General features: G+C 52.6%; 2 protein-coding genes across 2 annotated transcripts in view; both read right to left on the bottom strand.

Moving 5' to 3' along the window:
• Positions 1-57: 57 nt before the first annotated feature.
• On the bottom strand, positions 58-3,607 carry HSPB8 (heat shock protein family B (small) member 8). Its single transcript, XM_062504542.1, has 3 exons — positions 3,229-3,607; positions 2,150-2,213; positions 58-1,306 (listed from the first exon to the last, which is right to left on the bottom strand). The coding sequence occupies exons 1-3, from the start codon at positions 3,605-3,607 to the stop codon at positions 1,147-1,149; spliced, it is 603 nt and encodes a 200-aa protein (XP_062360526.1). The 3' UTR covers positions 58-1,146.
• An 8,371-nt stretch (positions 3,608-11,978) lies between these two features.
• Positions 11,979-26,420, bottom strand: part of SRRM4 (serine/arginine repetitive matrix 4) — a 41,117-nt gene continuing 26,675 nt past the window's right edge. Inside the window, 8 exon segments of the mRNA XM_062504473.1 lie at positions 11,979-12,219; positions 12,820-12,954; positions 14,049-14,159; positions 14,414-14,626; positions 16,221-16,558; positions 23,571-23,684; positions 24,807-24,969; positions 25,956-26,048. Coding sequence (XP_062360457.1) covers positions 11,979-12,219; positions 12,820-12,954; positions 14,049-14,159; positions 14,414-14,626; positions 16,221-16,558; positions 23,571-23,684; positions 24,807-24,969; positions 25,956-26,048 — 1,408 coding nt within the window.

Raw genomic sequence — 26,420 nt, 5'->3', positions numbered from 1 at the left:
CTGAGGTCCCGGTAACATGGAAAACTGGGTGCCTGGCCCAGGTGCTGCACAGATCAATGGAAAATTTCCTTGGCTTTGCTAAGCCCAGGCACTGGAGGGGTTTAGCAAATGGTGCTTTGCCCCAGGAATGGTTTTAAGGCTGTGCCCAGAACCCAGCAGAAACCATTTGCCATTCCACTGGGAAGTGCTTCCCGTGGATCTGCAGGTGGGGAGCTGGCACGGTGAGATGGAAATGGGGATGGAGCAAACCCAACTTTTCCAACTCACAGCCTCCCCATGCAGGAAGAACATTTTCAGCTCCCTGAGGAGCTAAGGACAGGATGAGCCCATGGTCCTTGCCCGGCCCAATGCCTTCCCAGCACAGTGTTAGCTGGGATTTGGAATTCCCCCAGCAGTGCAGGCATCCCTGCACATCTCTCTTGTCCTTGCCTTCATGGGGAAGCCCTGTGCCAAGCTGGGAGGTGGCACACTGTAACATTCCCCTCCTCCCCACCACCCTCCCACAGCCATATACCCACCCCACTGGATCAGCCCAGACAAGCAAAGGCTAAGAACATCAACTGGGTTTTATTCCTCAGGTCTGACAAGTAAAAGCACAAATTCTCTTTGGAAATAAGGAAAAAAAAAACAAAAAAAAACAACAAAAAACCAACACCAAAACCCAAAACCAAGGTTCAAAGCACACGGACTGTTTCTCAGGATGGAGGCCACACCAACAAGCTCCACCGCTGGATGCGTGTCCTTCGCAGAGATGTAGTTTTAAAAAAAAAAAAAAAAAAACTCACGGAGGAGGAAAAGACAAAGAGCTACAGGTTTCCATGTCAATCTTAAAGAAAAAAAAAAAAACAAAAACAAAACAGGCCCTTTTTTGCTACTGTTATAAATATCCCATCCGAGCGATTCGGAACAAACAATAACCATAAGGAAGAGGAACATCCTTTCTGCTTGGCCCCGTGGGCACAAAACCTCTAGGGGCACCTCAGAGGGCTGCAAGCCCTCGGGGTGGTGGCCTGGCAGCCGCTGTGTGCCCCGGCTCCACCTGGGGTGGCGAGTGCTGCCATCCCTGCGAGCGGCACCCGTCACCTGGGGCTGGCAGGGACCGGGGAAGGGGACAAGGGACAGGGGTGCCGGGGCGCGGGTGGCTGCTCAGGTGCAGGTGGCCTCCTGGCTCTCGACGGGGATCTCGCTGCCGCCGCTGCCCTCGCCGTACTGCTGGTAGGGGGGGATCTGGGGCGCCTCGATGATCAGAAGCCCCTCCGGAGACAAGGAGGCGAACACCGTGATGGGATCCACCTCGTATGGCAGCCTGCGGGTGGGGCAGGAAAGACGGGATGGGTTAGGATGCTGCAAATCCCCGCTGGATCCCGACCCTGGGAGCCCCGGCGGTGCCGAGGCAGCGGCCCCGGCAAAGCCTCTGTTATTACTGGAGCGCCTGGGAATGTGCGGGGGGATATTTAGAGCGGGCTCCTGGCCCCCGTGGGAGCTCTGTTTAATCTCCCCGGCAGATGTGTTTGACGGGATGTCACCGCTGGAGTGAATCCCGGTCAGCCCGCGTCAGCCGCGAGCCTTGCCCCTAAAAGGAGCCGAACGGCAGCGAGAGCGGGGCTCGCCCCAGCGCTCCCGTGGGACCCGGGCACGCACGGCGCTCCTTCGGGGCGGAAAAGCAAAGCTGAGCTGCTGCCAGCCCAGGAAACCCTTCCCTTCCCATGGCCTGGGCTTTGATGCTTTTCCCTGTTAACCGTGCGAGCCCCGCGGGTGGGATCTGCCCCCCACATCGGTCGGGGCTCGCCTTCGCGGTTGTTTGTTGCCAAAGCGAGCCAGGGGTGAGTCAAGGCGATAGCGATCTCACTGACATCATGGAGATGCGGGGATAGGCAGGGATGTGCTCCGGGGCTGGCGGTGGTGCCAGCCCGCCCTGCCCGGCTGCTCGCACCCCTCCTGCTCCCCGCAGCCCCGGGCGTGCAGGAGACTGACAGAGCGCCTCAAAAACTGCCTCCTCCTCCTTTCCCTCCCTTGGGAAATCACTCTGTGGCCCGGCCCAGCCAGGCACGTGCTTCAGAAGGGCAGATTTTGGGGTGCAAACAGTCCCTGCGTGTGTGAGCTGGGGTGCGGGGACTGGCAAAGCTCAGCCAGGCCGACCGGTACCTACTGGATTTTCTTGGTGAAGTTCTTGGAGACGATCCCTCCTTCCACCTGCTGCTCCTCGTGTTTGCCTGCAGGGAAGGCCAACACCCCACATCAGCACCTTACCGGGAGATTATTTCTTCCCCAACAAACAACAACTAAACCCAACAGGAAAGTTTTCTGAGCAGCTGCTTCCCTGGCCCAGTGCAAGCCCTTCCTCTGGGGAGGGCTCAGGAAGCCTCTCCGTGTGGGGAAGGAGATGCTAGACACAGCACAGCCACATTTCCAGCAGAAAGCTGGGATCTCTCAGGCTGCTAAGAGCTGGGGCTGAAGAAAATAAACAAATAATATAACCTTTGTAGGTGGCAGCATCTCCCTTGGCCCCACTCCCCAGGATGGGCTCCTTTCCACCATTCTGCCAGGCTCGGGGTCCCTGTACCTGGAGCATCAGCCAGCGGCTGCCTGGAGACCCCCCCCCCCCCCGCCCTGTAGCTTTCCCCCTGTACAGCAGTGAGCTCCAAATAAACACCCAGAGCTCTGTTAGGTGACAGCCCCTAGCCCTCCCTGGTGATCCCAGCCCGGAGAACACAGGGACAATGGGGAATGTCAGCGCCAGGCTGACGGGACACTGAGGGTACCCCCAAAAGCGCTGGACCCTACACCCACTGTTCCCTCCATTAACTGACTTTTCAGGGACGTGTTTCTGGCCGACTCAGAACCGGGCTGGGAGCAGCTGCTCCCTTCTTCCCAGCCTCTCCCTCGGCCCCTTTAAAGGGAATCTCCCTCCGTGCCGACCTCACCCCGGCTATAATTAACCGCGCAGAGCTGGGGCCCCTCTTGGCCGCTCGCTGCTGGGTGCCGCCAGCCAGGGCAGAAAGCAGGGAGATTTACCCCAAAGGACACGTGTCCTTTCGCATTTTGGCAGCCAACCACCGAGGCTTGTGCGCCAGATCCCCCCGTGACACCCACACTTCCTCTGGAGATGCCCCAAAGCCCTGCTGCAGCCCTCCCCTGCTCCCAAGCTTTAAAATAAAGGCGATTTTGGCATTTTGCAGCCAATTCCTTGAGCTGGCAGTGCCACCTCCCCGGTGCCTTGGCTCTCACCTGACACCTCGACGTAGCCATCCTTGGTTTTGACCGTCAGCTCCTCGGGTTTGAAGCTGTGCACGTTGACACACACCTTCCAGGGCTCTCGGGGGAAGGGTGCGGGGCTGCGGCTCTCGGGGTACCCCCCGAAGTGGGTGCCGTAGGCGGGGGCCATGGGGGGGGTGCGGCCGAGGCCGGCGCGCAGGGGACCCGGCCAGGTGGTGGTGAGCCGGGGCCGAGCCCAGTCGGGCCAGTCTGCCGTCAGGTCCCCGGGGAAGGGCGACAAGCCGAAGTCATCGTCCAGCAGGCGCGAGGTCAGGCCGGGCTCCCGGAAAGGGTCGCGGAGGCTGCGCCTGCCGGGATAATGGCAGGAGAAGGGCATCTGGCTATCGGCCATGGCTTCCTTCGGAGGGGTCTGAGCGTGTCCCCGCGGCTCTCCAACGGAGCCTCAGCCTCTGCGCGGCTGCTCCTGGCTGTAAACTTCCCCCGGGAGCCCGTCCCGGAGGAGACGCATCCACCCCGGGTGGGACCTGGGTGCGCGGGGATGGTCCCTCCTTCCCGGCACCAGGTGAAGGACGATGAGAAAATCAATTCAGGCTGAATCACCGGGAGCTGGAGGAGCGCAGGAAGGACGGAGGGAGCTCTCTGGCCGCGAGAAAACGCTTCCTGTCTGGCTACGATCCCAGGACTGGGGAGAGGAAAATAAAACTTCTTGTCAGGAGAGACAGAAAAAAAAATAATAAAAGCAAATATCCTGAGATTAAAAAGCTTCTCTCTCACTTCTCACTCTCCAGGACTTTATGTGCAACTTTCCCTGCTGCTCCTGGGTGAGAGCTGCAATAAATGCCTGAGCCTCGAGCCCAGAAACTTCTCTAACCTTCCAGCCGTTGGGCGAGTACTATTTATATGGATTTCAGAGGAGGGGGGTGTGTGTTTTGCAAGTCCTGCCCTGTCAGCCGAGTATTTTGGAGAGGATGAAACAGCCGTGGAGAATTTGGGCAGTGGCAGCTGACCTCTCCCGCTGGCCCGAGGATCCCTGCTGCCACGGGGCCACCGTGCTTCGGCAGCTGCCCCAGCCCCCTGCCATCCCCTCCTGCTGCTCTGCCGGCCCAAAATAGCCCCCAAGCTCACTCAGGGCTGGCTGCTTTCATCCCGCTGTCACCTGTTAAAAATACTGTGGTGTGGTTGACCAAGCTGCTCCCCTCACTGTAAAGCCACGTGTCCCCACGCCACCGAGTACCACTGTGCCGGGAAATGGGTCACTGCTGGCACCCCCAGCGCAGTGGGACCCTAGGGTGGGTGTTTGGGGCGAGTGGGGCAGGGCTATAGGATGACCCTCTCCAGCACTGCTTCTTTGGCCATCTTCACCGGCTGGGCCCGGGAAATATCCCCTAACTGCGGGAAGGAGACAGACCCCGGGCAGCAGGCACGGCGCTGCTCAGCGCCCGCCTCCTCCTCCTCTTCCTCACCCCACCGCATGCCCCGGCCCTGCCGCAATCGCGGTGCGGGCAGGGCGAGGAGTAAATCACAGCCGCGGCCCGGCTATTAATTACAGGGCAGCGGCGGGAGCGGGCTGCGGGAACGGGAGCGGCAGCAGCAGCCGCAGCAGCGCTGGAGGGGGAGCTCCCAGCGAGCATCCACCCGGGAGACATGGCCCCGAGCCGGGGTACGGCTGGCATACCCCATGGACGTGATCCAGGCACGGCTCCTGTGGGCAGCGGGGTGTGCTGGAGGATGGGATGTGACCAGTGAGGGTCACGTTGGCTACGGAACGACTTCCTCATGCCGCATCCTGGCTCTGCATCATGCTCCTTCTCTCCAGCATCTGCAATTTTTCTAATGGACCCTATGGAAGTAATTGCAGCAGGAAGGCTTTAATGCAGCACAGGCCGCGCAGGGATGCAGCTGCTGGTCACCCCATGGCATTAATCACGGCAGCATCGCTGGGGGCAGGGCTGCCCCCCGTGCATGGAGATGCCTGAGCATCACAGGGTCTCCCTGGGGTCCAAAGGGATGCCTGGAGGTGCCCGGGGAGGTCCCAGGTGCCGGCTGAGTATTCCTGGTGTGGCGAGGCAGCTGCTGGTGGAGGGACTGAGCATCCCCCTCCATTCCCTTGTCCTGCCTGGCTGGAGGCTCCTGGTGCCCGTGGGTGACAGTACGGGGACAGTCCTGGTGGGTCACTGTCACACACAGCCTGAGCTCAGCTGGGCACATCTCCGCTTGGCTGGGGAGCAGGATCGCCCCAGCACCCAGCCCTGCCACCCCCTTGGGCAAACACCAGCGCACGGGGTGAGAGGGACAAGCCCCGAGGTGGTTTCAGGCAGTCCCATAATCCTGCCGCGTTTCCAGGAGCCTCATAACATCCCCCATCCCACGTTTCCCACATAGCTCCAGGCCATTCTCCCTCCCCGGCCAGGAATTCTTTCTGTCGCCTAGTTCATCCCGATTAGTCACACGTCCCCTCCTCCTGCCTGCTCTCACCCTCTCTGGGCCATCCCAATTTAGCTCCTGTTGTCATTCCAATGCTCTGGGCTACCTCCCACCGCTAAGCCACCCCACGACATCAGCTCTGGGAAACATGAAGTGCCCTTGCAGCCCCCCTTCTCCTCCGAGGGACCTGGGGATGCTGCCCCGTGTCCCCACAGTCCATCTGTGCCACGTCCAGACCTTTCCTGGGTGCCTATCTGAGCTCTGTTGAGGAGCATGGAGACATTGCCCAGTGCTGCTGTTCCCCTGGGGGACTTCCAGGGTGCTGGAGAGTCCCCACTGCCCCTGGCTCCTGCTGAGGTGACCATGGCAGGGCCCTGTGGCATGGGAACTCTGTGCGGGGCTTGGAGGGAAGCTTATGTAGGAAGGGAAGGGCATAGCCCCGAGGAGAGCACTGGTGAGCCCAGTGTGACCTCCAGGGAGAGACAGACACACTTCTGGCTTGGACTCCCAGTGCTTAAACAGGGTGGGGGGATCCAAAGGGCCTGGCAAAGGGCAGCAGGAACCTGGCCCAGCAGGGAAAGGAGAGCTGCCAGAAATACTAGCCCACAACTTTTTTTTGCTTCAGCCCTGAGGAGCCAGTCCTTGGCAGCTGGGAGTGGAGGCACATGTCCTTCCCTGTGGAGCAGCTGAAACAACCCGAAATATCCCGCCGCACGCACTTATATCCAAAAGGAACATGATGCAAAGGAAATACTGTCCAAACCTTTATTGGAACCTTTTTCTAACCAGGCTAACAACTCAAACACCCAGGAAGACTAAAGGATACAGAACGCATGTGGATGGAGAGCAAGGGGAGATTTACAATGAACTCAAACGAACAGATGCGCCGGTGTCGCTGGGGGTGGAATCAACCAACAGGCAGAGAACACAGACACTGCCTCCCTCGTGGCTTTTCTCACCTCCTGGCTTTTGTTCTACATCTTCTTCTCATTCCCCAGTTTCAAAGTCAGAGAGCTGCCTTGGGCTGGTGAGGGTGTTGTTCTCTAGGCAATAGCCCAAAAGCTGGGGTGCTTGACCATGACACTGTTGCTTTAGAGTCCCTCCCAGTCATGTGCAAACTGCCAGGTAGCAGCAAAGTCATGAGAATTATTTATTCTCTGGTGAAGAGGTAATAAAACCCCATTGGACTAAAGAGCAGTCTTCCCTTAAGCACCTGAACCTGCCCCTTTCTCAAACCAATACCCTGAGAGCCCCAAGGCTGAGCACCCAGCAGCTCCTGGGCAGCTCTTCGGGAACAGCCCAGCTCTGGGCACACTCCTGCTGACACTGGAGCCATGTCCACACTCCAGCAGCACAGGCAGCTCTGCCCAAGGAGCACAAACACCTCCCACCCCAGCGAGCACAGCAGCGGCTGCGGTGGTGCTGAAGCGACACTGGAGCAGGGTGGGATTTTTAGCACATCTCATGTTCTTCTCAAAGCTGGGGGGGGGATGCTGCAGCAAGCTCTGCTCATGTTGGAGACAACAGGGGAGCCCTCCCAAGTGCTGTCCTGGCTACTGACCTCACATTGGGGCAAGGCTACTGGAACAAAGCTTGGGGAAGGGAGAAAAGCAGGACATGGCACGAGGGTCTCAGGATGGGGCAGGGTGGACATCCTTGCTTCCTGGTGGAGACCACAGCCAGACACTTCCAACCTGTCCCCTTCCTCATCACTGATGTGAAGGGTGACAAGTGTCCCCATCCCCCAGAGGGAAGATGGGACCAACAGTGGGAGATCAGAGAACTCCAGGGACTTTTGGTCATGGCAGCCCTATGGCACATGGCAGAGGAAGAAGAGCAGGGTTATTCCTCCACCAGAGCTGGCCTGTCACCTCTGAATTCCTCACACATTTCTAGGTGTGGGGATTTGTCAACAGAAGCTGGTTCAAGGAGATGGAGAGTTTTCCCCTTCCTTGTCCATCGCCATCACAATGAGGTTCCTCTCTAAATACTGGTGGTGAGATCCAAATGAGCCAAATTTGCCTTCCTCTCTCCAGCATATCTGGCAATGCTTCAAAGGCTCCTGCCTTCATGGACCCAACAGCATGACCCAAATAGCTTTTTTTAAAGTAATGTTCAATAAATAGAAGAAATAAATATTAAATAGAGGCCAAGTTCTCTCAGCCCGTTCAATATATGTACAATGCATAGCAAAATAACAGTGATTGGCTGTTGCAGACAATTTTGGTACAAATTCAGTTCCCAAGACAACAAAACCATTGAGAAAATTGCAGTCAACATAAAGCAAAGCTCAGCTGAGTTCTGCAACCAATGAAGAAAGAACAGAACAGTGCTTTGAAACGTCCCTTATCTTTGCTTCCCAGCAAACCTGCAGAAATGGTGTTGGATTTTCTGAAGCCTGGGGTTGGGAGAGGTGGGACAAGCCTCCCTTAGGGGGACAAACCCAGAGCCAAGGCAGGTCCAGTGAGTGGAGAGAGTTCATGGCTCCAGGGTCAAGGAGACATTTGGGAGTGTGTGCTGTGATGTGCTCTGCCAGGGAAAGGCAGAAGGGATGCCTGTGGAATGATTCAAAATCATGGGTGGGAAGGAGCCTTTGAGTGTGAGACAGGGCTTCCAAAAAGCAGCCAAGATATTATCCAGATATTGTGGCCAGTCCTGAACACCCCTTGTGTGTCTGATCACAGCAGCAATTCACCAACACCAAATGACCAAGATACCTTTCCACCAGGTGAACCCGCTCTTTGCAGAGAGAACACCTGAACCAATCTGAGCTGTTGGATGAAGAGCAAAAATCCATAAAAGCAGTGAATGAGAGAAACAACATTAAAAAAAAAAACAAACAAAAAAACAAACACTGGCAAAAGGCACAGAGACAGAAAAACTCACAGCTTCACGCAAACCCACAGAAACCCCGTCTGTCTGCTAACAGGGAGGGTGTACTAAAAATATTTAATAAGTTAAAAAATAAATAACACCGAGGGGAACTCACACGTATATGCACATGTGCACATACACGCATACACACACAGCCCGGGTCAGGACCGTCACCAGAGGCTGGATTTTGCAAGGACCTTCCGCAGGGATCGCTCTCTCACAGTCTCATCTCTTGTTTTCCCACGGGTGGGTCAGTGCGCAGGGATAAACACGGCAGGAGAGTCCCGGCGACGGCATCCTCCCAGGGAAAGCGGCGGTGGCTGCGCGGAGCAGCCGCGGTTCGGGCTGAGCGGAGCCAAGGCAAACAGCGCGGGGCCAGCTGGCACCCGGCCGGTGCGGGCGACACTTCCCCGGTGGCACTGCCGGCACCCCGCGCTCGGCCGGCCAGCAGACCCTCGCCGTCACCTCCGACACGTCCTAGACCCGTTTCTGTGGTCACACCCATCACATTCCTGCACAAATCGAATGACAAACACGAGATTCCAAACGGAAAACGCGCAGCTCTGCCCTGCGTCCCTTTGTCCGTCCCGTGCTGTCCGCCCTGCTCCTGAGAGCACAGAGGGACACGGTGGCAGCAGGAGTGACTGTCACTCCTCCAGCCACCTCACTGACAAGGGCCAGAGCAGCAAACCTTTACACGAGACCGGCGGCATGGATACATCTGAACAAACAAACAGATCCGAAAATAACGTTAAGGGGAAAAAATAGAATAAATAAATATTGGTCCATTCTGACATACAATTAAAAATAGAATAATAATAATAAATAAATAAATAAATAAATAAATAATTTAAATAGGGTTACTCCAATGCAAGTCCGCTTGGGAAACCCCAGGAGTGTTTAGCTGCCATGGACTGTACAGGCAGAGGCAGTCCTTGATGTAGGGATCAGCTGGATGAGTGCAAGAGCTGCCACCAGCCCCACACAACCCTCAGGGTCATCTCCTGACCCACAGGGAGTGGACGCTCATAACCCTGGTGTGGTGCTTCCATCATGTTCTCAGCCACTAGGACTCCAGTCAGTGAGAATTTGGTATCTACACCAGTTGCACAAAGCCCCTCCTCTTTTCTTTACTAGTTCTGAATCTTCAGGCTAGCTGCTTCCTTGCTATAGCTCCGTGTGTGCGTTATGGGGTGCCAAGGGCAGGAAGCTGCTCCTGAAACACTGGGAGAGCTGGGGAGGTCTGGGTTCCCATCACTGCCTTTGGATCTTCCCAGGGAGCAGAAGGATGGGGCATTTCAGCATCAAATTGGGAGAGAGTCTTTGGGGAAGAAGCATGAGGTTTTCAGCCCTTTTGAGAGGGAGTTCACTGCAGAAAGTGGCCGAAGAGCCACTGTCAGGGCCAGCCCAGGAGGGAAGGCAGTGGCATCCTGTCTTTGATCCCTCAACCACAGCCCTGGAGCATTTGCTCAGCCCTAGCAGGAGCGATTCTCTCTGTGTCCTAGGAAGGGTCCTCCCAGAAGATGGACACATCCCCACACTAAGCCACCAACCACACCAGTGCCCAGCTCTCTGCCTCAGCCCCCTCATCCTCACATTGCCTGCAGCAAGCAAGGCAGGGGATGAGGGTCTGGGAAAAAGGGGAGCTTTGGCCATTGAAGGCACAGGACAAGGGGTACCAGCACCAGGAAAGATACTGGGAAAGAGGTCCCTGACATCAAACTTCCTCTTGTACCACCCAGATGGAATCCCTGCCTGTGCTGCTGTACTTTCCAACAGATAACAGATTTACAGGCTTGCTGAGGCAACTATCCAGTTCCACCACAGCAGCTCATGGCACTCAGCCTTTCTCCTCTTGCTGCTTTGTCCCTTTTCTGACTGCCAGGGGCCTGTAGGTAATTCTGTGAATGGGAGGTGGATTGCGTTCCTCTCTACCCCCTCTGCTCCTGCAGATGGTGGCTCCACTCAGCCCTTTTCTGTAACACTTAAACAACACACACCTCCTTGACTCATTAAGCCCAAACTCGTTAATAATCGTGCAGGATGGAAGGGGAGGGGATGGAAAAAGGAAGGGAGGGAGGGAAGTCTTAAGCCCAAATTAGCGTCTCTAAGCACCCAGGTGTTGTAAGAGAAATAAACTCCTCAGCACCAGCTCAGGCGGTGCTGGGAGAAGCCTTTGTTACCCGGCAAAACACAGTAATTGTGCAGGCAGCTGGGCTGGCAGAGAGACAAAACCCCAGGGCAGTCTGTGGCTCCCTGGAAAAACAGGCAATTAGCGGGGGGGCATTCGTGTCCCTCTGCACTGCTCTGGCCTCCCAGTAACAACCTGGGGCACCACTGCATCCTGCTGCAGCCCGGCACTGGCCCTGCAACTGTGCTGCTGATTCTGACCCTGGGCAGCCAGAGGGGCTCAAGGAGGAATGATTGCCTGGAATCCTGCCTGAAATTGCTGCATGGTGTGAGGAAGGGGAATTGGGGTCCTTTGGCTCTTGCAATGCCCTTTTAACCCTGTGTGTTCTTAGTGCACCCCACAGCTGCTATCTCTGCACCTCCCTCTGGTCCCACCAGCAACACACTCCGAGGGCAATGCTTCCTGAAGAACCCAAACTCAAACTGTGCGAGGCTTCTGCAAATAAGGGAAGCCCATGGTCTCCCACATGTGGCCTGGCCCTTGGAGCACAGCACAGCACAGCACCACTTCCCCTCTGCCTTGTACCCCACCAGCCCCAGGTCTGCTTCAGACCTCAGCAGGTGGTTTGCAAGCAATTCAGGGCTGGGGAGATAAAATAACCCTGGAAAAGGTACTGTTGCCTGGTAGGAAAGGGCAGGAGAAAGAGCAAACAGCCTTTTTTTCCCAGGAAGCAAGTCGGGAGAGATTTCTAGCCTTCTATTTATAGCAGGGACTGGCTGACTGGCAATAAATAAATAATTTCTCTGCAGTGGGCAGCAGCGCTGGAGGAGAGACCCAAAGGACCTGATATTTGCCTTGGTGGGGACAGCCATGCCCTCCGTCACTGAAGCTTTCCAGCAAACTCCTCCCCAGCTGGGTCCGTCTCTCCAAGAGAAGTTAATTTGTTGGTTCCTGGTTTTCAGAAGAGCAAGGAGCAGAATTCTTTCCTTTGGACCCACTGGTAATGCTTTGGAGAGCAGTAGCAATGGGGAGACGGGAGCATCGGGGAGGACGGAGCAGGTCTGTGGTGACAGACCCTCTGTAAAGCACCGACCCTTCTTCCAGCTTGGCCTGGGGAGCTGGAACTGATCCACCCACTCCGCTCTAGGGCGGAGGGGCTGCACCAGGCGCTCCAGGGCTCTTACTCCGACCCGGGGAAGGGGGACCCGGCAATGCCACCACGTCAGTATCGGGGATGATTGCTATCGATGGCCAGGTAGGTGGGAAAGAAGCGGAGAATGCCAGGAATGCGGCGGTGACGCCGGCACCCGGTGTCAGCCAGCAGTGACACTCCCTAACGACGAAGGCTGTCGGAGCTGGCTCCTGAGTCATAGCTCCTGCTCCTGCTGCGGCTGCTCCTGGGGCCCGAGCTCCGGCTGCTGCTCCAGCTTCGGCTGCGGCTCGTCCGGTAGCTGGAGTAGCTCCGGCTGCGGCTCGGGGAGCGGCTGAAGCTGCTGTTCCAGGAGGAATAGCTGCCGGCGCTGCTGGAGGAGGAGGGGCTGGGACGGTAGTAGGGGATGGGGCGTTTGCGGGCACTGTGGGGACAGAGAGATGTGGGTTACCAGCAACACAAGGACAGACTTACTGTCAAAATCTCCAAAAAGCACTGTTTACTCGGCACAACGCTCCCAAAAATGTGTTTGTGTTCGTTTAAAAGGAAAAAGAGACAAGGTAGCTGACGGGCCTTGGGATTCAAACCACCCACCCCCACAGCTCTGGGGAATGTCTCAGCCACTCAATCTGCCGGGCTCTACTTGATGTTGTCCCAAAGAGCCCTGTGCATGCAGGTTAGAGTCAATAATTGACTCTCTCTAATGTGGGACATTCACCACAGGGCAGGGTGAAATAAAAAGCCTGTGAGGGAATGCTCTTGGCACTTGAGTCTCTGCTCTGACTTAATCTTCTTTTTTCCTTCAGCTACTGTAAATTGAGACCCTCTCCATCCTCCCTCTGCCTCCAGCTGGAAATCCCCAAGCTCTAGAGGAGGGGTGGAAGGGCCTGCTGATCAGGCTCGGGGAAACCGGTCTGCTGGAGAAACCTCCTCTGGCAAGGGCTGGGACCCAAGGACAGCCCTCATCCCCCCCGGGAAGTGCCAGCTGAGCCTGTCTCCAAAGGATGGGACAGCATCCCCTTGCCTTGTGATGCGCCGAGCTTCGAGGTGGCTGGGAGAGTCTCTCCGGCGTTTCCTCAGGGGGGAATAGGAGCGGCGCCGCCGCTGCCGCTGCGACTCCTTCTCGCTGGAGCTGTACTTGTGCTCCCGCTCGCGGTCCCTGCGGAGGACACAGCATGGGGACTGTCACTGCAGGGGCCTTGGGGGTGGTTCAGGGATGGGGAGGCAATGACCCACGAAGGCACAGATGAGCAGAGAATGCTCAGCTCCAAGAGGGACAACTCTCAGCGCTCCGGTGGCGTCACCCCTGAGCGCTCACATAGCTGGACAAAGAGACTGGACACCACTGATTGCATTCAGGGGCTCCAGCAATGTCTTCCAGTGGCTTTGCAATACCAAGCTAAGATGGATTCCAGGGACCTGTGTCTGTGGGTGCAGTCTGTATTTAGCTCTTGCTGGCTGTGCTACTGGAGCTGGCAGGAACAGCCCTGCCAGCAGGCCCCATGTGAGCCGAGGGCCTGGTAGCCCTGCAGGGCTCTGCACGCCTTGCCAGAAGGAGTGCCGGTGTTGCTATGGTTTTCTCTTTTGTTAAATTCCCATACACGTCAGCACAGGCCCTTGTGTGCAGTGTGGCTGACTTCATACACCCTGCTCAGTGCCATCTGCAAAGCAACACGTTACAGGTCAAGGGCCTGCCTGATCCCTGCATGCAGGCAGTGTTCTTCTCAGCAGCACAGGGATTGTCAAAGCCTGCAAGAATTGACCCTGGGAATGTACGATTTTGAGGCTGCAAAATGTTCACAGCAGCACAGGTGCTACCAGGAAAACCTGCCAAAGGCATCTCTAGGGTTGGACTGTGAGACTGTTTTCTATGGTGTATGGAGGGAGTAGAGGTGCCTGGACTGTGTTTCCCTCTGCAAGGCTATGAGTGCCATCTTAGGGTACCTGGCATCTGCCCTCGCAGCAGGGGCACTTCCCCAGGCCTGACAAAACTTTGGCAGAGCTGTGACTCTAAAAAGCAGAGTGTCTTTCCCTGCTGCAATCAGATCCCTCTCTGCCAGGGGCTGCAGCCTTGCTGCAGGGGCTGCTGGCTGTGTGGACAGACCCAGCTGGAGCCTTGGGCTCTGCCTGCCACTCACACCAGCACGACAGTGAAGGAGGCAGGGGGAAAGTGTGAGGCAGCAGGTACCCCAGGAGGGGACAGTAAATACCCCAGGAGGGGACAGTAAATACCCCAGGAGGGGACAGCTGTACCTGCTACGACTGTAGCGGGAGTAACTGGGGCTCCCGCGAGGCCTTGAACTTCTACTCCCAGGACTTCTTTTGCAGGATTTGGAGGAATAGCTGGGGGAACGTGACGAAGACCTGGAGATAGGAAAGAAACAGAAGAGAATTAAAGATGCTGGAGGGCGAGGCTGTACCAGACTACTCCAAATCATGAGGGAGAAGAGATGTCCCATTCTCCGGCATCTCTGCCCAGCTCTGCCTAGCCAGTTCACCCCAAGCCTTGTGGATTCCTAAGCACCCCCAAACTCTTACACCTCGCCCTGCAAGGAGCCTGCCAGCTGCAAGAACTAGACACCCCGGTCACAGAGACAGCTGTTCCAGCTTGGCCTTACCTCTTTCCCGAGGAGCAGGACCTGCTTCGGGAGTACCTGGGAGAGGCCTTGTGGTGCGAGGAGCGGGAGCGGCTGGAGCTGGGTGAGGATCTGCCCGTGCTGGTGCAGGACTCGCTGCGGGAGCCAGGCCTGAGCGGGGAGCTGTGCGCTGGGGAGGGGAGGAAGTTTCGCTTCTTCTCCTCTGAGGAACCGAGACATGAGGGTAGGCACGCTCTGTGAACATATATTTGGACACTTCTTGAAGCTGTGGCTGAACTGGGACTGGTCCCTGGCGGAGGGGAGCACTATGCTCCAGCAAATAAATATTCCCATCCTTCCATTCCCTAACTGGAGATAAAAAAGCCCCAGCTCTCTCTCAGCTACCCAGGCTGCTGTTGCAGAAGACCCCATGTGTGTGGGTCAGAGACCGAGCTCACCCCCTGGGCTCTGACAGGGAAAAGAAGTGTGGAAGAGCTCTCGGGTGGCACAAGCAGCAGCTCATCTGCTCCATGCCAAACACACCAGAGGTGTCTGGCTGAGCCTGGTCATGCCAGTGAGCAGTGATGGTCCTGGGCAGGGAGAGAAGTAAAAAATGCTGGAGCAGGGGAAAGGCAGAGCATGGCAGGGCAAGGGCTGTGCTCCAGCCTGGCTGTGGAACAACATAAGTGGGCACTTAGCAGGCATGTCCTGTTACCTTTGGACAGCGCTTTGTGAATTCCTCCTCTTCAAAGAAGTGCTCTGGGAATGAACTGGGGTCAGAGCCCAGCAGCCAGGCAGCCTCCCAGCAGCCAGGGCCAGCTGCAATCCCAGATCCACCCATGTGAAGGCAGAGTTATCCCACTGGAGTCACCATGTGAAAAGTACAGACAGACCTAAAATTTTACCCTCTGACTGAAAAATGAGGCTTGTTCTTACTAAAACCCATTACCCTGGCTCCCTCCTCTCACATTCAGTGCTCCAAACCATGTCCTGGCTCTAACTTTCAGCGTTTAGGACCTAAGGGCCTGAGCTGGAAGAGCTCTGTACAACCACTGCCTGAGCACAGCCCTGGGTACCAGCCACCACACTTCACTGCCCTCATTCCCAACATCCCCTGGCAAAACCAGGAATGGGAGGTGGTGATATAGGCTAGCAGCTACTCCCCTCTCCTGAAGACATCCTGTGGCACTGGGTGGTGGTTGGATGTCCTGTGGCCCCAGTGCAGAGCTGCTGCTGTGCTATCTTGCAGCCAGCCAAGTACTTGTCCCTCCCTGTGCTCCCCACTGGCAGGAGATGCTACCTTGTCACCATGGAGCTGTGCTGGATGAGCTGGGAAGGGACATGCTGGATTTGGCTCATTGGACAGGTGAAAGAACAGCCCATTATGATCTTAGTGGAAACAAGCCCTGCTTCCCTTCGCCACAGTAGGCAGAAAGGGAGAATTAGCATGGCAACCCCCAAATGCTCCTTTCAGATTTTGCCCAGAAGAACCAGAGACTTTTTTTTTTTCTTGACACGGCCATGCCCAGGTGAGCAGGGATGTGCTGTGAACACAGCCTGACCCAGGCCCAAACCCTTAATGAGCCACAGCAAAGCCAAAGCACTGACACAAGCAATGTCCAGGGATGTGATGGCTGGGTTTTATCTTCCTCCTCAGGCTACAGTACTGGTCCTTGCTGGGTTCTGGACTCCAGCCTGGCAAGACTGTGGGTCTGGTTGGTACCTGCCTGCCTCCAGAGCACAGAAAGCTCCCTGCCAGCTCACCACAGCAACTGAGGAGCGGCAGGAGACACAGAGCAACACGTACCAGGTATTGGGCTGCCTGCAGCAGCTACTGGCAATCACTGACCTTCGGTCTTGTCCCTGGGCATCTGGAGACAGATTTTCCAAAGCTGTTCCCTTGGTCTGGGAAAAGCAACTGGTGAAGGAATTTCCTGAATCAGAGCTGTTATCGCTGTTGGCCAGTTTGGGCTTCCTGGACGAGAAGGCATGGCCAAAGCCATCATGGACTAGACTTCTTTTCTCCTGGCTGTCCTTTGACCTGGATGAGCTCGTTTGAGTGGAGGGAGGGGAGGAAGTATCGTTTCCTGAGTCATATTCATGATACTCTCCATTCTGGCTGGCTAGGTTGCCAGGCGGGCTGTCTGTTTTGGTAAAGAGGTCAGCAGAAGACCCTGACTGAGAGATCTGAAAGCAAAAAAGCCATTTGGCATTGTTTGAATGGTTTTTGGGGGGGTTGTTTTCGGTTTTACTTTGCTTTTTTTTTTTTCAAATAAACCCAGAAATTTTACCATCATGATGCACTGAAACAAAATGAAAGGAAAGAAAAGAAACAAAGTAAGAAAGAAAGAAAAATAGAAGAAAGGAGAAGAAAACAAAAGCACATATCCCTAAAAGAAATCCACAGTAAGAAGAAACTTATTTTCCCCCTGCTATAATAATGGGAATATTTAGAGATCATGCAAAGAGTATCAGCATGCGGTTCATGTTAAACAAAAGAGCTTAAGAAAGTAAGCGGGCAAACAAAGAATTAAAATAAATAAATAACTAAATTAAAAAATGTAACAGAGGACAAAGCCCTTATTTAACCTTAAAGAGGGAAGGAAAAAAAAAAAGGGGTATATACATATAAAAAACCTACATAATCCTTGCAAAAAAATAAAAAATAAAAACATAGATGAGTGAATTTTTTAAGCTTCCTTAATAAAGTAGCTGAACCAATGTCACTAAAATAAGCAACAAAAAACAAATTCAAATCAAATTAAGGGCTTCTGTACAAAGCAAAAACTGGCAAATAAACAAGCTTATCACTTTGAAATTTAAAAAAAAAAGAAAAAATAAAATAACTAAGAGGGTGAGGGGAAAAAAAGAAAAATCCCTTTGGAAATAAAAGGTATACAGATACTTTTTTGTGTGCTTTTTACCCCCTGAAGAAGATACAGCTAATGCGCTCAAGTGACCTCTAATAAATTCCCTGGTGTCTTGCGGATAGCATCCACTTACCCATCAAGAACTCCTCCTTTAGTAGGTAAGGTGTAAGAAAAAAGGAAGAGCGGGCAACATAAGTCCATCATTAGAGTCTCAAATTACATGAAAAAAACATAAACCCTCTCTCTTCAATCCACACTGCCAACTGTTTGCTGCCTCCTCTATGCAAATGTCATGACTGCTTTTTGTCTGCTCGCTTGTCTCCCTCATTATTCATTTTTGTTTCCTTCTGCTTTAAATTGGCCTGTCCAGCCCATTCCTGGCGGCTGATGGCTCCTGCTGAAAGCCGCAGCTTCCACTGAATCCCCCCGGGTTGTATAGAAATGACAAAGGGAACTCGAGTGAGGGAAGAAGAGAAAGAATAGAGGAGGAGAAGTGTCCCCATGCTGTGTATCGGAGACCTGTGGGGAAGGGGATGGCAGCTCTGCTCCTGCCAGCCTCTGCCCTGGCTGGGCTGCTGAACACAGCAGGGCAAGCAAGGACCTGGAACTCACGCAGACTGATCTGGGCAGGGCTATTCTCTGAGACCCTGAGCACCACCAAGGGGATTTACATCATTTCAGTATTTTATAGTTGAGTTTTCACTGCACTGGCATTTGCCTGAGCCAGCTCAGGAATGTGGCAGCAGTGGGAGTGAGGCCGTGTCAGTGCTAACATCTGCCCTTGCAATGGGGTGAGAATTAGGGCCCAATGCAACACATCTGCACTCTCGTGTGGCCTCCTTCTCTTTCACTCAGAGCCTCCACTCCCCTCAAACCCACCCATGAGGTTTGGTGCAGGGTTCTTAGAGCGTGGACACACAGGTTTGGCTCCCCCCACTCAGGACAGTCCTCCAAACATGTTCCCAGCAAGCCGTGCTCCCTCAAACATGTGCACATGCCCTCATGCCACACTCTGGGGCACGCTGCCCCCATCTATGCCATGCTCTCCACACTGGGGACATGGGCCATGCCCTCTCCAATCTGAGCCAAAAAACACATTGCAATGTTGGTGCTGCCTCAGGCAGCAGAGGAGACCTGAATCAGCTGTCACACAGCAGGCACAAGGCCAGTCCCTTTGGAAAGTTTAGCTCAGGACTGGCTGGCTTTTTCATCCTCAGAGGGGCTGCAGACTCAGCCTGTGTCATGTTTCACATGGATCTCCATCCTATCAGATGGTGCCTCTATATCCATGCTCCTGCCTGTGACATTCAGTCTGTGTGCCCAGGGAGAGCTGCTCCCAACCCAGTTCAAGGTGCTAACTGGGACAGGGACAGCTGACTCGGACACAGGTGCTGAACCAGGAGTGAGTGAAACCAGAGCAGAGCTACCAGCACCCACAGCAGCTCTCAGCACAGTCTGCAGAAGCACGACTGCCCACAACACTCTGGTGCTCTGAAAACACCTGGAGCTGGAGGATCTCCAAGTACTTTCTGTGTTGCCAGGGAGAGAAGCATATTCTGGGGTAAGTGATTGGTTCATCCCAGCAAATCCATAATGGAGCTCCCCATCTCTACCCCACACTAGCTTCTAATTGATGCTCAGTCCCAGCTCAGAGGAATCAGAAGCCCCAGCAGCAAACATAGGAAATTAAATGATCCTTCTTCATTAGTCAACTTGCACCTTCAATACAGAAGCCCTGGACAGAGCAAAAACATCTCCCAGATGTTCCCAACTAGGAATGAATGGAGACACACATTGCAAATCCTCATTTCAGCATCTGGAATTGCTCCTTGCTTCTTCTCAGCTCCAGCTATTCTCTACCAGTCCTTGCTTACTCCAGTAGAAACTGGAATGTCAGTTAGGAGCCTAAGGGATCCTAATAGCCAGCTCTGCTTTTCACCAGTTCTTTCTGAAATCCAGAGCACCAAGAGATCTGACCTCTGTGCTATGGACCACTGCACTCTCCCCAGCTACATTCCAGAAGATACAGGATTCCACTTTCAAATATGTTACCAGATCATCTTCTTAAAAGATGGGTTTTGGTTTGCATTCAAGCTGAATCCTAACCCAGAGACAACCAGCTTTTCATCACCTTTCACTTCCAGGCATAAAGCCAGCATGTGAGGTACTCCCTGGCTGCAGGGCTATGATGAGCCTGGAGTGGGCACAGGGCTGCTCTAAGGGACACTGACCCCATCATCACACACAGAAATACCTTCCTTCTGTTCCTTCTCAGTTTAAACCAAAAGGCTGTTATTTCTTCCAAGAAATACAGCAGTTTCTTGGAATTTCTAAACCAGCTTTTTAGACTGACTCCAAGAACTGGCATCCCAGCTTCTGCTCTGCCTTGGCTGACATCTACCTTCAAAGCAGCAACTGTTGTCAGCACATCACAAAATCTGTCAAATGACTGGGAGGATCAACAAGCTCCTCTGTAGTTCAGCATCTGTGGCAGCAACACTCTGGGAAGAGGCAAGTATGGATGTCAGTGAAATATGGAGCTGACAGTCTGGGTGAGGGCTGGATGGGGCAAGGGACGTGCCAGGGGGACACAGCAGCTTCTCAGCCCCACCACCCTGGGGCACCAGGCTGTAGCCAGTGGCTTCCTGCAGGCTCTGGGGGAAGGCTCTGCCCTGCAGCAAGAGCCAGGATAAGTCTCAGGGTGCTCATCTTGCCTGCCTGCTCAGACCAATTCCCCACTGGATTACCTTGGCTTTGCTCCAAGTGGCATTTTACTGTTTCTGAAAGTCCTGCCAGCCACCCAGGATGAAAACAGAGCACCACACCTAAAAACACTGCACAGAGTTCAATTGAATCACACCATTCTGGGTGATTCTGAATTCTAATGGCTTTTTTTGCTTTTCTAGGGTGGCTTAAAAGAGCCTGCTCTTTCACAAATCTAATTCTCTCTATGTGAACATTTGGATTTCCCTCCCCCCACACAACCCCTAATAAGTAATTAAACAATCTCACTGAACTTTGCTTCATCCAGCTTTCAGCGGGGAACATATTGCTGCCCTCAAGGGAACCCAGGATATGTATTTATTAGATTTTTTTGTTTCAAATCATTATTTAATCAAGATGAGGGGGAAGCAGAAATGAGGCCCTTACTCATATTCCAGACTGTAATTCCAAGTGCAATCCCAGACCAAGACGCAGCGCGGTCTAACAGGTTACAAAAATACAATCACAGCTCGTTTTCCAATGAAACTGCACGGTTCCATTTACAGTGCCACAAACAGCCTGGGGCGAGAGATGACAATGCGTTGTGTCAGCCACCCCGGGGACAGCAGCGTGGCACAGCCTCACTCAGCCGCAGGATTCCTTCCGTGGGGCTTTTTTCTCTTGTTTTGCAACTCACTTCAAAGCAGAGTTAATTTCTCTTTCAGAGGGGCATAACGCCTGCCTTTCTCTCTTTTTCTAGGCACCGTGCTAATGAAAGGAATAAAACACTTGTGTCGGTGACCCTGGCGAGCCCCGCTCTCGGCGAGAGCCCGGGCGACATCTGCCAGAGCCGCCGGCACAGGGACAGCACCTGCTGGGGATGGGGCTGTGCGCCCGCCCTGGTGCTCCTCCACCTGCCAGAGCTTGGGGGAAAATGGCCTCACCTCTGCTGAGAACCCACCCCAGCTGGAAAGCCAGCTTCTGATTCAGTACAAAAAGCAGAAGTTCTGTAGCAATTCAGTATAACCCCTTTTTGCACCGTTATGACTCGAGGAACACTGAGTGGCAAAATCCCACTTTTTTTTTTGGCTGGGTGGGGAGTTCAAAGTGAGTTTTCTGTGAGTCCCAGAGCAGGGAGGCAGTGACACAGCTGTCCCTGAGTTTGTGATTTTTGGGGGTGGATGGCAACACGGCTGAGCAACCTGGCTCCCCAACACATTGCTGCGGTATACTCCAGAGAACGCCAAGCAAAAGCTTGTTTCTTTTCGAGGATCTTTTCAGCCTGCTGGGGTCCAGGCACTGCATCCCCACCTCAGCTTGAGCCAGGCTGGCACTACTTTGGAGCAAGGCTTTGTCTTCCACCACCTCTGTTTGGTAGCTGGTTGCACAGCCCAGCCCTTCAATGGATACAGGCACCCATCCTTTCCCCAAAGCGGCTGCTGCCAGCACTGGGCTTTGGATTTGTCAGACAATAACCAGGGGTAACCTCAGTGCCCCGGCCGGGAGGGAAAGATGGGACAAGAAAAAAAGAGAACAACTTCTATATTTATAGAAGGTTTTGCCTTTCTGCTCTTGAAGAGCCCTGTTTGCTGTCAAAAACATGCTGCCTAGCGCTCAACAGAATAGTTTTTCCTATGTAAGCCAAAAGCCAGGCTAGAAAACAGCAGCAGCGAGCCAATATGCAGGTCTGCCATAAGGTTTCCTCAGCCTTCCAGCACACTCTGTCCCAGTCCCTGCACAGCATATCCCCATTCTACCTTCCTGCAGACACGAGCACAAAGACAAACAGCATCATTTGTAGCAGCTGTACCCCACTGAGCTTCACTGGAAATCTGGCTCAAACCTCTGATAATTTGTGGCATCACAAATGAGTTACAGTAAAAGCAAAGGAGCTGGCAAGGGAAGTGTATGCACGGTGCAGTTATCTTCATCAGCAACAACAAAGGCAATTAGATCTGTGCCCTGCAGGTATTTATATTGCACCGCTAAAGGAAAGCACAGTGGCACAGTCATCCATCTGTGTCGGTGTGGAATAAAGTGCCTGCAGCTGGGCAGGGGTATTCTGTACAGAAATAAATGCTGCACATTACCCACAGCTTCTCTGTGCCTGCTGAGGCACAGGCCCATAGTCCTGCTCTCCATAGGTGCCTATTGCAACTGCACAGGATTAAGAGGACAAGAAGAGGGAGAAGCTTGGAAATTCACTGCCAAAAATAAAAGTAGCAGGGAACTTGAAGGTGTTTCTGCATGTGTACATGCATGTGTGGGTGCATCAGCTTTTGCATAAAAAGGGAAGGAAGCAGCAAGGTAGATGCATAGGCAGAGCATTGCTTTGTTGTGTGTATTATCCCGCAGCAGTTCCAGACAGACCTAGTTAGAAATTGTGGCTGTTTCATTACAAAGGAATGAAGACAAATAGGGTGGGGAGGATAGGAGAATTTACCACAAAGCACTTCAAATTTTCAGAAGCAAAACAATGTAAAATAAAAACCATCTTGAAAAGCAAACCCTTTCTTTTGGAAGTGCTATAGCATTATCTCATATTTCCCTATATTTCTGTGTATCTTTCCCTGATCCTCCTTGGACAATCCCTTTCCTTTAGAGATATGACAGTGCATCTCCTCAGGTAAGGATGGTTTGGTTTGGGAGCCCAAGCCAGATGGAAGGATAGGGAGTGTAACATACCAACTCTCACAGAGGACTGAAACATGGTATTTTGAATCCTAATTCTGAGGTTTTTGTGAAAAAATGTTTTATTCTCCAGCATTTTTTATTTTTAATATGTGATCAACATATTCTGCAAGAGCACATTTTCATTTCAGGCTGCTCTCAAACACTGACAGAACGAAGCTTATTCATAGAGCAACCATTTAACTCATGAAAAAGAAAGGCATCAAAGGGTTGTGTGTAGTCATTAATAAATGAGACTAAAGGTTCTCGTTCCATTTTTCCCTTGCCAGTTTTGAGTACACGATATTTAATGACCTTATTCAGCAAAATTTCAGGGGCAGCTCTTAACCAGGAGCTTCAATTTGAGCAAGTGCTTAAATGTGCTCTTGGTGTCCCAAGAGAATGTACTTCTTTTGGGGACAGGAGGACAGCAGTGGCTTTCATCAGCCATTATGCCTTTTAGTCATTAAAATATTTGCTCAAATTATTAACCCTTACTAGAAAGAACACAGGAGTATCAGGAGTATCCTGAAGATTTTTACTTTGCATCCACCCCCTACATCCAGAATTATCAAGCTCTTGTCTTTCCTTCCCTGCAGCTTTCCCATTTGCTTCACTCATTTACCTCGAGTGAAGCAAATGGAAAAGAGAGTGCAGGATGCTTGAGTTTAGCTCATTTTAAAGCTTTTCAAATTTTAAATCAAGAGTTTACTCTTTCTCAGGAAACAGAACAGCTGGTAGGTGACCTCACAGGACTTAGGGAGCCTGGCTTCCAAAAGAGGAAACCTAGCACTAATTAAGAACTGGGCTTAGGCTCAAAAGCATTTATGAAAAATACGCCGCTTGAACTAAGCAACACCCTGGTGACAAGATGCAGTCTTTGGCTGGTTGTTTCTTTTGGGGGGAGGAGCTCTGAACTCAGCAACACCCCCAGTTCATGACAATGAGCTTCGTACCTTGTTTTTCTTCCTTTGCGTGTGCGTGCACACATCAGCGTGTGGTGTGAGGTTCTGCTCTCCACGCTGCCTTATAAGGCTTTACAAGCACTGACTCACATGGCCCCACACACTCTATAACGAGAGCAAATATGCATATCTATAATGTTGAGAGACAGCTTGTGCCTGTCTGTACCCACGTACAATCCCTGGGTATTTTGATCAGCATGCTGTCTGTGTGGGTGAGTGGGTAGAGTCTCTGCTCTTGCTGGCACCATCCCTCTCCTATCTGATGTAGCTCCTGCGTGTGGCTGAGCTATTTCCAATTGATGACTGGGCCTAAAGGAGAAAACAACTTCGGGGCTTGGAGGACTCTGTAGTCAAAACACCTCTAGCATTACACATCCACACGTGTGGCTATCAGATCCTGCACTACCTCCAGTCCTATGTAGCAATTTCCATCTCCAGAGTGCCTATCTGATACCATCACCACAGTTTGGGCATCACACCTCTGCTTTACTGCTGCCAGGAACAAAGGGGAAACATGCCACAGAAAAGGAAGACTGATATCAATCTCTATCTAATATTTCTCTCCATCTCTTGCTCCCTCAATTCATGTATTATATCATCTCTTTCTGTGTATACGGAAAAACATCCCAAGGCACTGAGCCTGATTTTACCCTCAGATGCACATGCAGTTCCCATTAGCATCAATGAGGGCAGCTCATAAGTTCCAGATTTGGCCCCTGGGCTTGTCAGTCCAGAGGAACAGTGATCCTAGAAGGATCCTGATAGTCAGAAAACATCCCATGCCAATAATCACCAGCTCATTAAATGTAAATGCTCCTTTTGTATATGTTTGATACCTTTTATCAGCCTGAAGGACTAAACTTTTGTATGTAAAGACCAGTGAATTAAGTTCACATCCAGCTGAGCAAAGACTTCGTAACAAACTCTTCCTTCTAAAATACTGTTTCTGGAGGCCACTTTTTTTTTTTTTTTAATGTCCTCAATTCATTATTCATAGGCTAAAGACACTGCAAGTTTTCCCCCTCTCCAGCCCCACCCTTGGTGTGAAAGTGCTGAAGGAAAGAATGACTTTACATACATTGGAAAACAGCACCATGAATTAATAATACAGTTTAACCAAGTTTGTCTAACATTGCTATAATTGAGTTATAAAAATTTCATATCAGAGTTCTTGGCCCAGATTCCTCTGGCTAATTCAAGCAAAGAAGGACAGCGTGTAATACTTACTACTTCCTTAGAAGACAGGAAGCTGTAGAGTGGGAGGGTTTGGCTGGCTTTTTGACAGGCCTGAACCTCTGCAGAGGAGCTTCTCTTTACTGTCATCTTTGAATGGTGCCAGGAGCGTCTTCGCCGTGTTTTACGCCCTTCCTCCCGAGACCTGGCTCTGTGCCTCCAGGAGACAGGAACAGCCAAAATGTTATTCCTTAGGACTGCAGTAGTGCCCATTCCCAGCTCCATACCAACCCTTGGCAGGTCTGTGCTAGGGCTCTGTGTATGGGACAATGTTCTTCCACGTGACTACTCAGTGGAGTTATGAGGGAGAGAAAAGGGATGTTTTGCTTTTCTATTTTAAAAGAAAAATAATAATTTTGCATCCAGGCTTTGGACCTTAACCTCAAATTTCAGCTCCAATGCATGATTTTTATGGTGGCTCAAGGCAAACCAAGACCTTGGTGCACCCTAGAATGTTCCTATGGTGATACACCTCCAAGAGAAAACACACTCTGCTCCTGCATGAGCACCCCTCCAATTACTGATTGCATTCCTCCCCCCGCTGATCCTCAGCTTTTCATTTCAGAATTCCCAGTACTTAGGATGAGTGAAGTAGGAGAGTGGGGGTGGGCTGTTCAAGTGCTTTCAGAGAACATGAAACATGAACTCATTATGTGTATAAATCACTTGTTATTGCAGCAATGCTAGGTCTAGCACCAGCATCCACTTAGCTGGCCCCAGGATGCATCTGTCATCCACAGGAGAGATTTTAATCAGGTCAAAGACAATGACTATAGATTGCCACAGGCAAATATATTTTCATTGCTAAGACCATGTTTAAGGGTTTCCTGGGACATCAGCAGTACAGAGCCCTTGGGCTGGAGAAGGGACACTAGACTGGAATCAGCTGTCATGGGCTGATCACCAGCCATAGGGATTAGAAGTGACTGTCAGACCAAAAAGCTGCAGCCACTGCTTCTTGAGGCAAAACCTTTCAATGGCTGAGACCACAAACAACTCAGCCCCCAGTGTGTGACATGGCTGCTACCAGAATGGGAAGTGGCTGTGCACAGAGAGCCTGTGGGTCACACAGGCTGTGGTAGCCACATCCTTGAGCCCAGCAGGAAGCGCTGAGGACACTGAGCTTGGGAGCAGTGCTGTTACCTGCTCCGGCAGCTGGGGGAATGGGAGTCAGAGCTCTCCGAGCGAGAGTGGCAGCGGCGATGCCGATGGGATTTCCGGGTGCGCCCACGAGAGCTTTAAGAAGCAGAAAGGAAAACCAGCATTAGGTTAGCAAGTGGGGGGATGCAAGAGCCAGCAGCTGAAGGCTGAGGTCGATAATGTTCAAAGCAGTAGGGAGGCATGCCTTTTAAACCAGAGAGATTGGTGTATGAAATACAGCACAGAACATCAAGGCATGAGAAATTCTCCATCCCTTCATTGCTGCACTGACATCTTCCTGAGATCTCTGCTAGCATTTTACACACAAGCTATTAAGTTGGCTCTATAGCATGCTGGGGGAAGATTTGTGGACAAGCATGTGGGAGTGCAGCAGCCAGCACCAATCCTTTCAAGACTTTTGAGAGCCATGTGCTTGCCTTTCATCCTACAGCCAACCTTATAGCAGCC

Source organism: Cinclus cinclus, chromosome 17, assembly GCF_963662255.1.
Source record: "Cinclus cinclus chromosome 17, bCinCin1.1, whole genome shotgun sequence".
In the NCBI taxonomy this organism is placed as follows: Eukaryota; Metazoa; Chordata; class Aves; order Passeriformes; family Cinclidae; genus Cinclus; species Cinclus cinclus.
The sequence above is the reverse complement of the archived record's forward strand: the minus strand, read 5'-3'. Positions and strand labels throughout refer to the sequence as shown.

Coding starts and splice junctions, on each gene's coding strand:
- HSPB8 (XM_062504542.1), bottom strand. CDS start 3,607: ATGGCCGATAGCCAGATGCCCTTCTCCTGCCATTATCCCGGCAGGCGC. Junction 2,214..3,228: donor TGGCTACGTCGAGGTGTCAG/GTGAGAGCCAAG, acceptor CCTTCCCTGCAG/GCAAACACGAGGAGCAGCAG. Junction 1,307..2,149: donor AACTTCACCAAGAAAATCCA/GTAGGTACCGGT, acceptor CCCCACCCGCAG/GCTGCCATACGAGGTGGATC.